Here is a 16578-nt window from a genome sequence, read left to right on the forward strand (position 1 = left end):
GGACCTTTAAAAAAGTAGATGTCCACAAACATCCCGAACCATCTAGAGACGTACCAGTGCCAATTAGATTCCACCCAAATTCATGCATTTCTCTGTATTGTTTCTTTACATGTGTTTTTGTGCAAATTCAAAAGTTTCATAATGTTTCATGAAAAATCTCAACAACTGTTTTTAGAGAAAAACCAGCTCTGTGTGTATATGTGTGTGTGAGTGTGAGCATATATTTATATATACAGTCAGACTCCGACCTACGACCACTCAACATTTTGGCGATACGACATCATGGGAAAAAGAAAAAAAAAAAAAAAAAATATATATATATATATATATATATATATATATATATATATATATATATATATATATATATATATATATATAAATATATATATAGTAATCCATATCCGTTTCTTCCTGTCACCCATCTTCTCTCTCTCTCACACCCTCTTCTCTCTCTCTCTTTCTCTCTCTCTCTATCTCTCTCTCTCTTTCTCGTTAAACATGCTCATGAGGTTACAGTGATCAATGTTCCTGTTCCTCTTTCCTCCTCGGATCTTCCCACTTCGTCCTGGTTTGCCTCTGGATGATGTTCTCTTCGACTGGAGGCGACTCTGTGCAGCTGGAGATGTTTCTCTGCTACACTGACTCAGGACTACAGTTTGCTCTGATCTCGTGTTATTTCGTGTTATGAAGGACATCCAACGTAAAACATCTGCCAAATCAAATATACGTATCACGAATCAGAATTTTATAGCAGATCGGTCGAGGCCCGGGTTAACAACGACCGCCACAGGTATCGTTAACCAACAGGGTACCAGTGTAAATTGTGCTACTGTTGGCTGAAGGAGGAGAAGGAGAGGAGGAAGACGTCTACAGATACAGCAGGGAAAGAAGAAGTGGAGGAGAGTGGAGGTTCAGGTTGGTTCTGTAAATGTTGGTACTATGACTATTAAAGGGAAAGGGTGGCTGTGTAGATATGTTGTGTGTTCAGGAGACAAAGTGGAAAAGGAGTAAGACCAGAAACATTGGAGGTGTTTAAACTGTGCTATCATGGTGTGGATGAAAAGAGAAATGTGCTGAATAAAATTCTATTTTATTCAGCACGGTAGCAAAATAAACAGGAAATAAAAGCTCTGCACTCACATTCACACCATCAATAGGTAGTAATGATTTCATGAACTTCTTTAATAATAAAGCTGAAAATATCAGGCAAGTACTATTTTATAATTAACCCTGTAGACAGCAGTGTCATTATAACAGACCATCAATTACAAAGTTTTACTCCTATTCAAGAGAACGACTTCATTTCATTTATTTCCTCATCAAAATCATCAACCTGCATTCTCCATCCCTCACCTACAAGTTTCCTCAAACAGATCATTCCAGAGGAAATTGAACCTGTTTTAAAATAATAAACTCTTCCATTAGCACTGGTTTTGTACCTAAATCCTTCAAACTGCAGTATCAACCCCCTAATTAAGAAACCTGACCTTCACCCTGTCAGCTGTCCAACTACAGTCCAATATCAAACCTCCTCTTTATCTCCAAGATTCTAGAAAAGGTTGTAGCACAGCAGTTCTGCTCACATCTACTGAGGAAGAACATTTATGAAATGTATCAGTCAGGATTTCGGCCTCATCATAGCACAGAGACGGCACTAGTTAAGGTGGTAAATGACTGTTATTGGCCTCTGATCAGGGTTTTGTCCCTTTACTTGTTTTGCTCGACCTCAGTGCAGCTTTTCACACCATTGATAATAATCTCCTGCTTGCTGGACTTGAGAACGTTGTTGGAATAAAGGGAACAGCTCTCTCCTGGCTCAGGTCTTAGCTGACTGATCGCTATCAGTTTGTTGATGTAAATGGTGACTTCTCCACACTCTCTGAAGGTAAAGTTTGGTGTTCTGCAAGGATCTGTCTTAGGCCCACTGCTTTTCTCTTTATATCTGCTGCCTCTGGGTGAAATTATACATAAACATGGTATTTGCTTCCATTGCTATGCTGATGATACACAGCTGTATATTTCAGCAAAGCCAGATGTGAAAGATCAGCTTAACAATGTTAAGGAGTGTGTAAAGGACATTAGACAGTGGATGCCTGATAACTTTCTTCTGCTCAACTCAGATAAGACGGAAGTAATTTTACTAGGACCACATGCAGCTAGGAGTCAACTTTCCGATTCTGTAGCATCTCTGGATGGTGTTTCTGTTTCAGTGTGTGCAGCTGTCAAAGACCTTGGTGTGATTATTGACTCGAGTCTTTCCTTTGAGTCTCACGTGAATAATATCACCAGGATCGCCTTCTTTCACCTTAGAAATATTGCTAAAATTAGAAATATGATGTTGTTACAGGACGCAAAAAAACTAGTTGATACTTTTGTAACATCTAGATTAGACTACTGTAACGCTTTACTGTCTGGGTGTTGGAGTAAGTGCAGAAATAAGCTTCAGTTAGTTCAGAATGCAGCAGCAAGAGTCCTCACTAGATCTAGAAAATATGAGCACATCAGCCCTGTTTTAATCATCTACACTGCTCCCAATTACATCTCACACTGATTATAAAATACTACTACTGACGTATAAAGCACTTAATGCTCTCACACCGCAGTATCTGAGTGAACTTCTGTACCAGGATGATCCTCCACGCCTACTTAGATCAAAAGGTGCAGGCTATTTGTTGGTACCTCAAATATTGAAGACTCCAGCAGGGGGCAGATGTTTCTCTTATAAACCCCACAGTTATGGAACAACCTTCCAATCAGTGTTCGGGACACAGACACAGTCTCAGTGTTTAAGTCAAGGCTGAACACATTTATTTAGTGGAGTCTTTAGTCAGTAGGTGTTTGTGAGGTAAAGGAGCAGATCTGGAGAGATCATGGATATGGAGTGTTTGGTGAACTGGTATATTTGTATGCTGTTGTCTCCTCACTCTCACACGTTCACTCAGGTTTGTTGATGGTGGTGTGGTGGGTCGTCTCTTATCCCAGAGATCCTCATGTCTGTGTTTCCTTCTGCTTCTCCCTTTTAGTTCTGCTGCTACAGAGAATCTTACCAGAGTCCAAACTGCACAGTGACATTAACTTTCATACAACAATCAGGACACTTAATAATCCATATCCTTCTCTTCCTGTCACCCTCTCTCTCTCTCTCTCTCTCTCTCTCTCTCTCTCTCTCTCTCTCTCTCTCTCTCTCTCTCTCTCTCTCTCTCTCTCTCTCTCTCTCTCTCTCTCTCTCTCTCGGTCGAGTTAAACATGCTCCTGAGGTTAGAGTGACCACTGTTCCTGCTCCTCTTCCCTCTGTGTATTTTCCCACTTCGTCCTGGTCTGCCTCTGGATAGTGTTCTCTTCATTTGGAGATGTTTCTCATCAACGCCTTGGGTAGTTCCATGAAATTACACTGCTCCCAATTACATCTCACACTGATTATAAAATACTACTACTGACGATAAAGCACTTAATGCTCTCACACCGCAGTATCTGAGTGAACTTCTGAAGTAAGAGTTTAGTAAGGGTGTAGTGGAGGTAAAGAGAGTTTCTGATAGATTGATGAACATGTAGGCAGGAGAACAAGGAGATGCAGCAGCAGGTGAAGAGGGATGTGGTGAAAGCCAAGGAAAAGGCATATGAGGAGCTGTAGGAAAAGTTGGACACTGAGGAAGGAGAAAAGGATTTGTAGCGATTGGTCAGGCAGAGGAACCGAGCTGGGAAGGATGTGCTGCAAGTTAGAGCAATAAAGGATGGAGATGGAAATGTGTTGACTAGTGAGGAGAGTGTGTTGAGAAGATGGAGGGAGTATTTTGAGCAGCTGATGAATGAGGAAAATAAGAGAGAGAGAAGGTTGGATGGTGTGGAGATTTGAAGCAGGATGTGGATAGGATTAGTAAGGAGGAAGTGAGAGCAGCGATTAAAAGGATGAAGAGTGGAAAGTCGGTTGGACCAGATGACATACCGGTAGAAGCGTGGAGATGTTTAGGAGAGATGCAGTGAAGTTTTTAACAAGATTGTTTAACCAGATTTTGGAAGGTGAGAAGATGCCTGAGGAATAGAGAAGAAGTGTGCTGGTACTGATCTTTAAGAATAAGGGAGATGTGCAGACCTGCAGTAACTACAGGGGAATTAAGTTGATCAGTCACACCATGAAGTTATGGGAAAGAGTAGTGGAAGCCAGGCTGAGAGAAGAGGTGACCATCTGTGAGCAGCAGTATGATTTCATGCTGAGGAATGCATTATTTGCTTTAAGAATGTTGATGGAGAAGTATAGAGAAGGACAGAAGGAGCTGCATTGTGTGTTTGTGGATTTAGAGAAAGCGTAAGACAGGGTGGAGAGAGGAGTTGTGGTATTGTATGAGGAAGACTGGTGTGTCAGAGAAGTATGTGAGGGTGGTGCAGGACATGTATGAGGACAGTGTGACAGCAGTGAAGTGTGCAGTAGGAACAACAGACTGGTTTAAGGTGGAGGTTGGACTGCATCAAGGATCGGCTCCGAGCCCTTTCCTGTTTGCAGTGGTGATGGACAGGCTGAAGGACATGGTCAGACAGGAGTCTCCATGGACTATGATGTTTGTGGATGATATTGTGATTTGTGGTGAGAGTAGGGAGCAGGTGGAGAAGATCCTGGCGAGGTGGAGGTACACGCTGGAGAGAAGGGGAATGAAAGTCAGTAAGAGTAAGACAGAGTACATGTGTGTGAATGAGAGGGAGGGCAGTGGAGGGGTGCAGTTACAGGGAGAAGAGGTGGAGAAGGTGGAGGACTTCAGGTACCTGGGGTCAACAGTGCAGAGTAATGGAGAGTGTGTTAGAGAAGTGAAGAAAAGAGTGCAGGCAGGGTGGAGTGGCTGGAGAAGAGTGATAGCAGGAGTGATTTGTGATAGAAGAGTATCTGTGAGAATGAAAGGGAAAGTTTGTAGGACTGTGGTGAGACCTGAGATGTTGTATGGATTAAAGACAGTGGCATTGAGTAAAATACAGGAGGTGGAGCTGGAGGTAGCAGAGCTGAAGATGTTGAGATGTTCGTTGGGAGTGACGACGATGGACAGGATTAGAAATGAGTTTATTAGAGGACAGAGCATGTAGGACATTTTGGAGACAAGGTGAGGGAGGTGAGATTGAGATGGTTTGGACATGTGCAGAGGAGGGACATGGGGTATATCAGTAGGAGAATGCTGAGGATGGAGACACCAGGAAGGAGGAAAAGAGGAAGACCAAGGAGAAGGTTTAAGGATGTGGTGAGGGAAGACATGCAGGTAGTTGGTTTGAGAGAGGCAGATGTAAAGGACAGGGGGGTCTGGAGACGGATGATCTGCTGTGAAGACCCCTAATAGGAGAAGCTGGAAGAAGAAAAAGAAGAAGTTTACAGTGCCTTGTTATGTCTGCGTCGGAACATATCATAGAGTAGTCACTTTTCTCGACTTATGACCTGATGGACTTACGACTTACGTTTTTTTGGTCCCTATCTACGTCATAAGTTGGGGTCTACCTGTGTGTGTGTGTGTGTGTGTGTGTGAGTGTATAGTAATACAGCAGTGTACAGTAAATCATGTTATTGTTGTGCCTGTAGTTTATTTTCACTTAGAGAGGGAGTCTTGTGTTACAGAACAGTCATTCCTAAATACTCCTCCTTCTTCTCAAAGTAGTAGCTGAACCGAGCAGCAGCATATCTGAAACAGACACACACACACACACACACACACACACACACACACACACACACACACACACACACACACACACACACACACACACACACACAAACAAAATATTTTCATATTGTTAATATGAATGTTTATTTACTGAGATGTCACACACTGAACTGCAGCTCACACAATTCCATTACAATTTTAGTCTGGATTTGTGTTTGTGAGTTAATTTTTTGTTATTAACTCCAAACGTTACACCTTTAATAACTCACTTCAAGAAGTTAAAGTTGATTGTGGAGTATTTGGCCTGTACGAGAGACCACAGACCCCAGGACAGGTGAGATGCCTCGACATCAAGACACACAAAAACACACACACACACACACACACACACACACACACACACACACACACACACACACACACACACACACACACACAAATAAAAAGATTATAATACATCACAGACCCTCCCTGACTTTCTCTCGGTTTCATTTTAAAGAAGATGAAGATTAAGATGATGTTGATAATGAAGATGAGGATAATGATGTCGATGAAGACGATGATGATGACGACTCACCAGTGAGAATTTGCAGACTTGGATGTACAGTGTGTTGACTTCCTCCGGAGTGATTAGTAAGTCGACACGGCTGTTGATTCGGACACTCTGCAGGTAAGATGTGATCCAGTTGATCTGCAGCTCACGGCTCGGGTACAAACTGTAATCCACATCATTTACACCTGAAAGCCACAAAACACTCATGTGGACCTTCAGCTGAATGCTGCTGTGTGTGAATGAATACCAAACCCACCTGCATACTCATTAAAGTGGTTTCCAATGTCGTATGCTTGGTAATTAAAGTCTGCATACTCGTAGTCGATGAATTTCACTTCACCTGAGACACATAGAGTTTTACACAGATGGATCAAGTGGATCAGGTGAAGGGTTGTGTTACAGAATGCTGCTGTGATTTCATCTACACTGTGACTGAAATCATCTGAGATCACCACTCTGTCTCTCAGCCCAAAAACCAGTAGAGCATTTTCCTGTCCCAGAACATCTCTATAACAAAAGGACCAGGATGGAAAACATGAGCAGTGTGAGTGCTCAGTTTAGTTTCAAAGTAATTAGCATAGCATATATGATATAAAGCTCCAGTTCCAGTAACCAAGTTCACACACTCTGATGTCTACAATTCTTCTGTGATCTCATGATCCAGATAGTTAATTAGATAAACAGTTGTTTCTCATAAACTTTTGGTTAACCGTAACCTACACATACCTCTGTAAAACCTCACTCAGGAAAAAGATTCTGGGTGTTACATGACACATGTCTCAGGATCTCAGGATGCTCTTCACTTCTCAGTGTACGTTGAGGTTCTGATCTGTCCTGTCTCGTTGTCCTGTTGTGTTCACCTGTTTTGTGTTTGTCTAGCTTGTCTGTTTGTTGTGTCACAGTGTCTCTGTGAATCTTACTGTGTGTTGATCTTGAGAAGTGTGTATCCTGGTTTGTATTTTGAGAACTGCACATCAGGAGATCATTTTACCTTCATCCGGGTTGTAGATTATGTTTTTGATCAACAGGTCGTTGTGACAAAGCACTACTGGAGACTCCACCCTGGTTAAGTGTCTCTTCAGTTCCTCCATCTCTCTGATTAACACCTCAATGCTAGGAATGTCCACCTGGGACCTGGACATCATCAAGAGCAGACGTTACACATAAACAAGGAGTTCATATTACACAATCTCACCTACAGAAGTGGGAGAAACCCTTCAGACCCCTAAGGAGCTGTAGGCGGAGCTTCTGAAGCTGAGACTAAGGCTGGATATATGTCTATATGTCAGGCATGAAGAAGATTTTTAAACAAGACACCTTTTGTATGTTTAAAAATGGTTTTGTGTGTGTGTGTGTGTGTGTGTGTGTGTGTATAATGTACAGGTTATAGATTAAATCTCATGTCTTACCATCTGATTTCTTACCCATCATCTTCATCATCATCATCATCATCATCATCATCATCATCGTCATCATCATCATCATCATCTTTATTCCTGCAGTTCTGCAATAATTTCAGGTAATTCTCCAACTTAGACCACAGCACAGGTTCCACAGATGAGCTGGAATTCTGCTTTATGGAGTGAAGTTTCCCCATTTCTCCTGCCACCAATCTGAAACATTCACATCCACAGCAGATAGAAAACATCTGATCAGAATTTGATCACATTAAAACTTTATAAAAATTAATACTTGCAATTGTATTCTTTTATTTTAACAGGAAAAATAATTCACGACAAACTTGTAATAAACACTTCTAGTAATAGTGATAATACTGTGTCATGCTTTGCAGCTCAGATGGAGAAGTTCAGGAGAAGTTCAGGAGAAATGTAGGATGTAGTGATAAAGCCTTAGGAATATCAGTAAGCAGAAGCTGTCTATCAATTACACAATTGCACAACTACATGACTACACAAGTACAAAACTAAACAGGTACACAACTACACAAGTACAAGTATAATGTATATTCTACAGGTTTTTAGCTGTTCATGTTGTTGTGTTGTTTGTGTTAATAATTTTACTAAAATTTACTCATTAACCCCAAACGCTTCATCTGAGATTTATTAACTCTAATCCTCCTTTAGTCTGGGTAAACATTCACACACACACACACACACACACACACACACACACACACACACACACACACACACACACACACACACACACTCTACCTGTAGACAGAAGGCTGTTGGAGCAGAACATCATCAAGGGTGATGCCCTTCAGGAACTCGTAGCAGATGCCATTGTGGAAGCTGCAGTAGAGTTTTGGTCCACAGCCGTGAGAATGAAGCAGCTGCAACGTCTCCACCTCCTTCTTACGGTCAATAAACAGCTCCGTCATACGACCATACACTCGCACCAACACCACCTCCGAGTCCCAGCTCACTGAACAGCCCAGCAACTGGTTCGTAATTCCTTCTGTAAACACCTGCGCATTCACACACACACACACACACACACACACACACACACACACACACACACACACACACACACGACATTACACACCACACACTATTAAACACATTACACACAGTACTGCTAGATCTCTTCCTGATTTAGGGTTTGTATAGGAGTCACACCAGGATTCTCGAACGGAAGCTCAGCCTACGTTTCTAATGAACCTGAAAGCCAGTTAACAAAAAATATATGCTCTGTGATCAACTTTAAACTACAGGAAGAATGACAAATAAAATTCCATATACTGATCAACAAAAACAAACAAACAAACAAACAAACAAACAAATATTGATAGATTTATATTAATGTGTGTGAAAACTGTTTGTGTGTGTGTGTGTGTGTGTGTGTAGGTCTCTTGTGTGCAGTTCAAGGTGCAATACAGGCAGGAGGAGTTTCTGGGAGAGAAGAGTAATCTCTCACATGTACTTTAATATTTAAATACAAGCTTCTGACATGCTGAAGTCTTATTCAGGTCACTTACAGCTTTTGGATTCTTTGAAGGTCCACTTCACTCAGGGTACATCATATGTTTAAACTTACTGAGACTTACAATCTAAATATGAATTGTACATGTATTATATATGTACTGTACACAACATTCATACACAACATTAATTTGCTAGCTAACCTTTAGTTGGATATCTTCACCTCTCCATTGTGGTCTCAGGGTTTTAAGAAGCCCAACGATCCCAGTCTGAGGAGAAAATTCATCCAAACTCACATCAAGGTGTAAAAGTTTATCTGTCTTGTCATTTGAGAGAAGATCCATTCCTCCTCCTGATCAGCCAGAAAGTGTTCACTGGAAAGTGATGTGTCACTGAGATCCCCAGGAGGTCCTACACTATGTCCCTGATCTCTAAACCTTTAAACATATATAAAGTGACCCAGTAGGACTGGGACAGGAGGCATCTGTAAAGTGCAACGTCCGCTCGGGCATCCTCGACATGTTTGTAAGAGTTATATATTAACTCTGAGTTAAGAAAAATGTAAAACTCAAAAAAAAAAATAAAAAATTAAAAACCCTGCAGCTTTCAGGTGTAACTTTACATTTATTCTTTTAGTCGAGACAATCTTATCCACATCCTCGGTCCAAAGCCCAAAGTGGTCATAACACTAAATACTACTACTACTACTAATAATAATAATAATATGGTGTAAATAGAATCCCCAGTGGACAATCTTTTCAAAATAGATTGCAATGTAAAGAAGCATGAACATACTCAGGGTTAGTGGTATTTAAATCAAACCAAATCTGATTGGATAAAAATAAAACATTGTCAGTAATTTAATCATCATTAAAAATGAGCTCACAGATCCACATTTCCACGTTTAATTACATTAATCAGGCCAACAGTTTATGAGAAACTACTGTTTAAACTTAAGCTCCACCCCTATCTATAATCACACCTCCTCCTTTTGTAGATGTCCTCAGAATCATCAGCCAGTGATCGCAACCTCGAGGCAGCCATGGACATTCAACTGTCCTTTTCCTCACATGGTGCTAATATGACTCTTGTTGCTTTCTTTTCTACAACATTTGAAAGATTTGACCATTTTTATTGATACAGGCTGCTGTCTTCAGAATCAACACTCTGAGCTCACAAATCACATCTCTCGTGAACTGTACAAACTCAAATATATTCCTGTGGATTTCATTGCTGTTTTTTCATTTCACAATGACTGAGGAGAACAAATCGCTCACAGATACACTAACAAAGACATTTACAAGATGTAGGATTCCTGCTGGTTTGAGGCCACATTTCTGCAGCTGATGATAATTAGCTGCAGATTGGTTGTCGCCAAATTTGTACTGCAGCAGGACAACAACCCCAAACATACAGCTAACGTCATTAAGAACTATCTTCAGTGTAAAGAACAACAAGCTGTCCTGAATGTAATAGTTTTGGCCTCCACAGAGTCCTGATCACAACATCATCAATTCTGTCAGGGATTACATGAAGACACAGAAGGATTTCAGAAGCCTCCACCCACAGAAGATCTGTGCTTAGTTCTCCAAGATGTTTGGAACAACCAACCCGCTGAGTTTCATCAAAAACTGTGTGAGCGTATTTAGAAGAATTTATGTTGTTTTGCAGGTTTGTTTGTTTGTCACATCAAATATTGATCTAATTTGGATTTAAGGTCTGATCATTTACTTTTTATTTTTATTACCACTTAATTTGGAAGGTTTTGTCACTTTACATAACTAGAAACCTTTGCACAGTACTGTGTGTGTGTGCACGTGTGTGTGTGTGTGTGTGCACATGTTTGTGTGTGTGTGTGTGTTTGTGTGTGTGTGTGTGTGCACGTGTGTGTTCGTGTTAAAGGTTTTCAAGCATCTTTCATCTCTCAGGTGTGGAGCTTTAAAACTAAACTTGGTGGAGCTTCCTCTCTCATACACACTCTCCCTCTGTGTGTGTTTGTGTGTGTGTGTGTGTGTGTGTGTGTGCATTTTTATTCAAAGAACTGCACATCTTTAATAATGATTTATTTACTATTATGGGATTTTAAACTTCTGTGTGTATTAATTCAGAAAACTCAACACTTTCAGATTCAGATTTACAGAAATGTGTTTTATTTGAATTGTGACCGAGCATTCATGCAGGGTTCACCTAAACACGCATAAATAAGAAAACAAGAAAGGAAGGCATCCAAACTCTTCCCAACTTTATTAAACACCTCTCACACATGACATGGAAAACTCCAGAAAGACCCGCCGACACTCCAGTACCCTCAGTGCGCATGACCCTTTGTGAAAAATGCATTTTACACACACACACACACACACACACACACACACACACACACACACACACACACACACACACACAACGAGTGCCAGCTGATCAAGAATTAGTACAGAATAAAATAATGAAATAAAGTCTGTTACACTATTTTAGTGAATGAGAACAATTTGTTTATTTTCTTAAAATTGATGAGCTGCAGAATTCCAGAATCATTATTTTTATCAGAATTTGGCTAAAATGTTTCTGCTGCATATATGTGTGTGTGTGTGTGTGTGTGTGTGTGTGTGTGTGTATGTATGTATAGGTGTGTGTGGATGCAAGTTTGAGTATGTGCATGTGTATGTAGGTGTATTTGTGTGAGAGTGTGTGTGTGTGTGTGTGTGTGTGTGTATGGGTGTGTGTATGTATATGTGTGTGTTGTGAAGATATGTCTCTGCCTCATGTACCGGACGGGGCAATTGCTCCGAACTTAACCTCCGGCAGGTTGCGGAAGGACGGAGCCGAGGCGGCGCAGCCAGCACAGAGGACAAGGAGGCATGGCGTCCTGAACAGACATGGCTGAAGCTCAATGTGTGCATGACTGTGCGTGTGTGTGTGTGTGTGCCTGTGTGTATGTGTGTGTGTAATCAGGATATATAGGGACTCAAAGTGAGTGATGTTTAGATTCTGACTGCTTCCTGATCTTTTCTCTGCTCTGGAGCTGGAGTGCTGTTAGAGTTCGGATCATTAAGGATAAGGAGGAGTGTTTTTCCGTGTGTGTGGTGGGAATAGGATCTAACCGAATCGAACCAAGCCGGAAACACTTTATTATACCTCTGAGAGTGAAGGTCAAAGGTTGCTTAATCTGCATGAACCTACTGCATACAGGGTTACAGAACACACCTTCCTGTACTGGGTGTGTTTTCCTCTGTGTGTGTGTGTGTGTGTGTGTGTGTGTGTGTGTAACCCTAACCCTAACCCTAACCCGATATCTCATTAACACTAGACTCACCTGGCTTATTTTTTATTTGGGCAAAAGTATGAGAAATGAGAGGAAAGAGAGAAGCATTTATCCCAATACACACACACACACACACACACACACACACATAGAGCGAGTGCATGTCATGTGTAAATGTGTAAACGTGTGATTATACCTCTACCTCCCACACACCTAAATGCACATTTTTACACATTTATTCGAAATGATTTTACACATTTGTATTCCTTTATAGTTACATTTAATGTCCAGGGAAGAGAGTGACAGCAACTCGTTTCTTAACATCTTCACCTCTCTCTCTCTCTCTCTCTCTCTCTCTCTCTCTCTCTATCTATCACTCTGCACTCTAAAAAGAGAAATCTCAGTTTGTCGTTTATGTTAGTGAGAAACAGTAACGTGTGTTGCTCTTAAAATCACTAACACTGGAGACTCTTCCATATATAACTGGTGTATAATCATCATATGATCAGTGTATAATAATGAAATGAAGTCATTCTCTTGATAGGAGTAAAACTTTGTAATTGATGGTCAGGTATAAGGACACTGCTGTCTACACGGTTATTTATGAAATACTTTGGATTTATTTACATTTTCTGGATTTTTTGCCTGATGTTTTCAAATTTATTATTAAAAAAGTTCAGGAAATCTTAATCACTGCATCACCACCAGACACATTGGATCCACTACACTTCGCATACACTTAATAACTGCTCTACTGAGGATGCCATTGCTCATCTTCTCCACACTATGTTGAGACACCTGGACTACAGAAAAGGGGATTTATGCAAAAATGGACTGGACACCTAAGCTACAGTTCACTAAGACTGAGGAGTTGATAGTGGACTTCAGCACGAAACAGGATCGGTCATACTAACTGCTAAACATCAACAGGACCCAAGTGGAGAGAGTGGACAGTTTCTGGTACCTAGGTGTTGACATCACACAGGACCACCACATCAACACCCTGGTGAAGAAGCCCAGCAGCATCTGTACCATCTGAGATGCTTAAGGGACTTTAAACTTCCCTCTCAGGTTTTTCTCCCTGAAAGTGAACACAGAGAGAATGAAGAGGCGCTTCTTCCCGCAGGCCATTCAGAGTTTAAACCAGGAAACCCCTAGGATCTAAAAACTGGACTTCTTTTTCCATCGTTACTCATTTCTGCACAACATTTTTTTGCACTGTGACACTTTAACTCTGGACTTGCACAGCACAGTGCACTTTATACCACACCATACCGCACAGTGCACTTTATACCACACCATACCACACACGTTCACTTTATACCACAACATACTGTACAGTGCACTTTAAACCACACCATACCACACACGTTCACTTTATACCACACCATACCACACACGTTCACTTTATACCACACTATACTGCACAGTGCATTTTATACCACACCATACCGCACAGTGCACTTTATACCACACCATACCGTATAGTGCACTTTATACCACATCATACTGTACAGTGCACTTTATACCACACCATACCACACACGTTCACTTTATACCACACTATACCGCACAGTGCACTTTATGCCACACCATACCGCACAGTGCACTTTATACCACACCATACCGCACAGTGCACTTTATACCACCATACCACACCATACCGCTGGTGCACTTTATACCACACCATACTACACAGTGCACTTTATACCACACCATACCGCACAGTGCACTTTATACCACACCATACCGTATAGTGCACTTTATACCACACCATACTGTACAGTGCACTTTATACCACACCGTACCACACACGTTCACTTTATACCACACTATACCGCACAGTGCACTTTATACCACACCATACCGTACAGTGCACTTTATGCCACACCATACCGCACACGTTCACTTTATACCACACCATACCGCACAGTGCACTCATGCCACACCACACAGTGCACTTTATACCACACCAAACTGCACAATGCACTTTATACCACACCATACCGCACAGTGCACTTCATGCCACACCACACAGTGCACTTTATAACGCACCACACCGCACAGTGCACTTTATACCACACCGTACTGCACACGTTCACTTTATACCACACCATACCGCACGGTGCACTTTATACCACACCATAACCACACAGTGCACTTTATGCCACACCATACCGCTGGTGCACTTTATGCCACACCATACCGCACAGTGCACTTTATACCACACCATACTACACAGTGCACTTTATACCACCATACCACACGGTGCACTTTATACCACACCATACCGTACAGTGCACTTTATACCACACCATACTGCACAGTGCACTTTATACCACCATACCACACACACACGGTCACTTTATACCACACCATACCGCACGGTGCACTTTATACCACCATACCACACAGTGCACTTTATACCACACCATACCACACGTTCACTTTATACCACCATACCACAGTGCACTTTATACCACACCATACCGTAGTGCACTTTATACCACCATACCGCACACGTTCACTTTATACCACACCGCACACAGTGCACTTTATACCACACCATACCACACAGTGCACTTTATACCACACCATACCACAGTGCACTTTATACCACACCATACCACAGTGCACTTTATACCACACCATACCACACAGTGCACTTTATACACACCATACCGCACAGTGCACTTTATACCACACCATACCGTATAGTGCACTTTATGCCACACCATACCGCACAGTGCACTTTATACCACACCATACCGCACAGTGCACTTTATACAACACCATACTGTACAGTGCACTTTATACCACACCATACCACACACGTACACTTTATACCACACCATACCGCACAGTGCACTTTATACCACACCATACCGCACAGTGCACTTTATACCACACCATACCACACACGTTCACTTTATACCACACCATACTGTACAGTGCACTTTATGCCACACCGTACACCGCACGTTCACTTTATACCACACCATACCGCACAGTGCACTCATGCCACACCACACAGTGCACTTTATACCACACCAAACTGCACAATGCACTTTATACCACACCATACCGCACAGTGCACTCATGCCACACCACACAGTGCACTTTATAACACACCACACCGCACAGTGCACTTTATACCACACCATACCGCACACGTTCACTTTATACCACACCATACTACACAGTGCACTTTATACCACACCATACCGCACAGTGCACTTTATTCCACACCATACCGCACAGTGCACTTTATACCACACCATATCGCACAGTGCACTTTATACCACACCATACCGCACAGTGCACTTTATACCACACCATACCGTATAGTGCACTTTATACCACACCATACCGCACGGTCACTTTATACCACACCATACCGCACAGTGCACTTTATACCACACCATACAGTGCACTTTACCACACCATACCGCACAATGCACTTTATGCCACACACAGTGCACTTTATACCACACCATACTGTACAGTGCACTTTATACCACACCATACTGTACAGTGCACTTTATACCACACCATACCACGGTGCACTTTATACCACACCATACCACACCATACTGCACAGTGCACTTTATACCACACCATACTGTACAGTGCACTTTATACCACACCACACACACACACGGTCACTTTATACCACACCATACCGCACAGTGCACTTTACCACACCATACACGGTGCACTTTATACCACCATACCGCACAGTGCACTCATGCCACACCATACCGCACAATGCACTTTATGCCACACACAGTGCACTTTATACCACACCATACTGTACAGTGCACTTTATACCACCACACCACACGGTCACTTTATACCACACCACCGCACAGTGCACTTTATACCACACCATACCACACCATACCGCAGTGCACTTTATACCACACCATACCGCTGGTGCACTTTATATACCACACCATACTGTACAGTGCACTTTATACCACACCATACCGTATAGTGCACTTTATGCCACACCATACCGCACAGTGCACTTTATGCCACACTACACAGTGCACTTTATACCACACCATACCGTACAGTGCACTTTATACCACACCATACCGCACACGTTCACTTTATACCACACCATACCGCACAGTGCACTTTATGCCACACCACACCGCACAGTGCACTTTATACCACACAATACCGCACAGTGCACTTTATACCACACCATACCGCACAGTGCACTTTATACCA

General features: G+C 42.0%; 1 protein-coding gene across 1 annotated transcript; it reads right to left on the minus strand.

The window, feature by feature from the left end:
- Nucleotides 1–5536: 5536 nt before the first annotated feature.
- Nucleotides 5537–9591, minus strand: zgc:113516 (uncharacterized protein LOC541449 homolog). The gene is made up of 8 exons (XM_046849882.1): nt 9281–9591; nt 8364–8620; nt 7614–7802; nt 7181–7323; nt 6446–6529; nt 6214–6374; nt 5906–5979; nt 5537–5654 (listed from the first exon to the last, which is right to left on the minus strand). The coding sequence occupies exons 1-8, from the start codon at nt 9419–9421 to the stop codon at nt 5585–5587; spliced, it is 1119 nt and encodes a 372-aa protein (XP_046705838.1). The 5' UTR covers nt 9422–9591; the 3' UTR covers nt 5537–5584.
- Nucleotides 9592–16578: the final 6987 nt, after the last annotated feature.

This window comes from Silurus meridionalis, chromosome 5 (genome assembly GCF_014805685.1).
Source record: "Silurus meridionalis isolate SWU-2019-XX chromosome 5, ASM1480568v1, whole genome shotgun sequence".
Classification (NCBI taxonomy): domain Eukaryota; kingdom Metazoa; phylum Chordata; class Actinopteri; order Siluriformes; family Siluridae; genus Silurus; species Silurus meridionalis.

Coding starts and splice junctions, on each gene's coding strand:
- zgc:113516 (XM_046849882.1), bottom strand. CDS start 9,421: ATGGATCTTCTCTCAAATGACAAGACAGATAAACTTTTACACCTTGAT. Junction 7,324..7,613: donor GATGATGATGAAGATGATGG/GTAAGAAATCAG, acceptor GATGATGTCCAG/GTCCCAGGTGGACATTCCTA. Junction 6,375..6,445: donor CCACTTTAATGAGTATGCAG/GTGGGTTTGGTA, acceptor TGTGGCTTTCAG/GTGTAAATGATGTGGATTAC.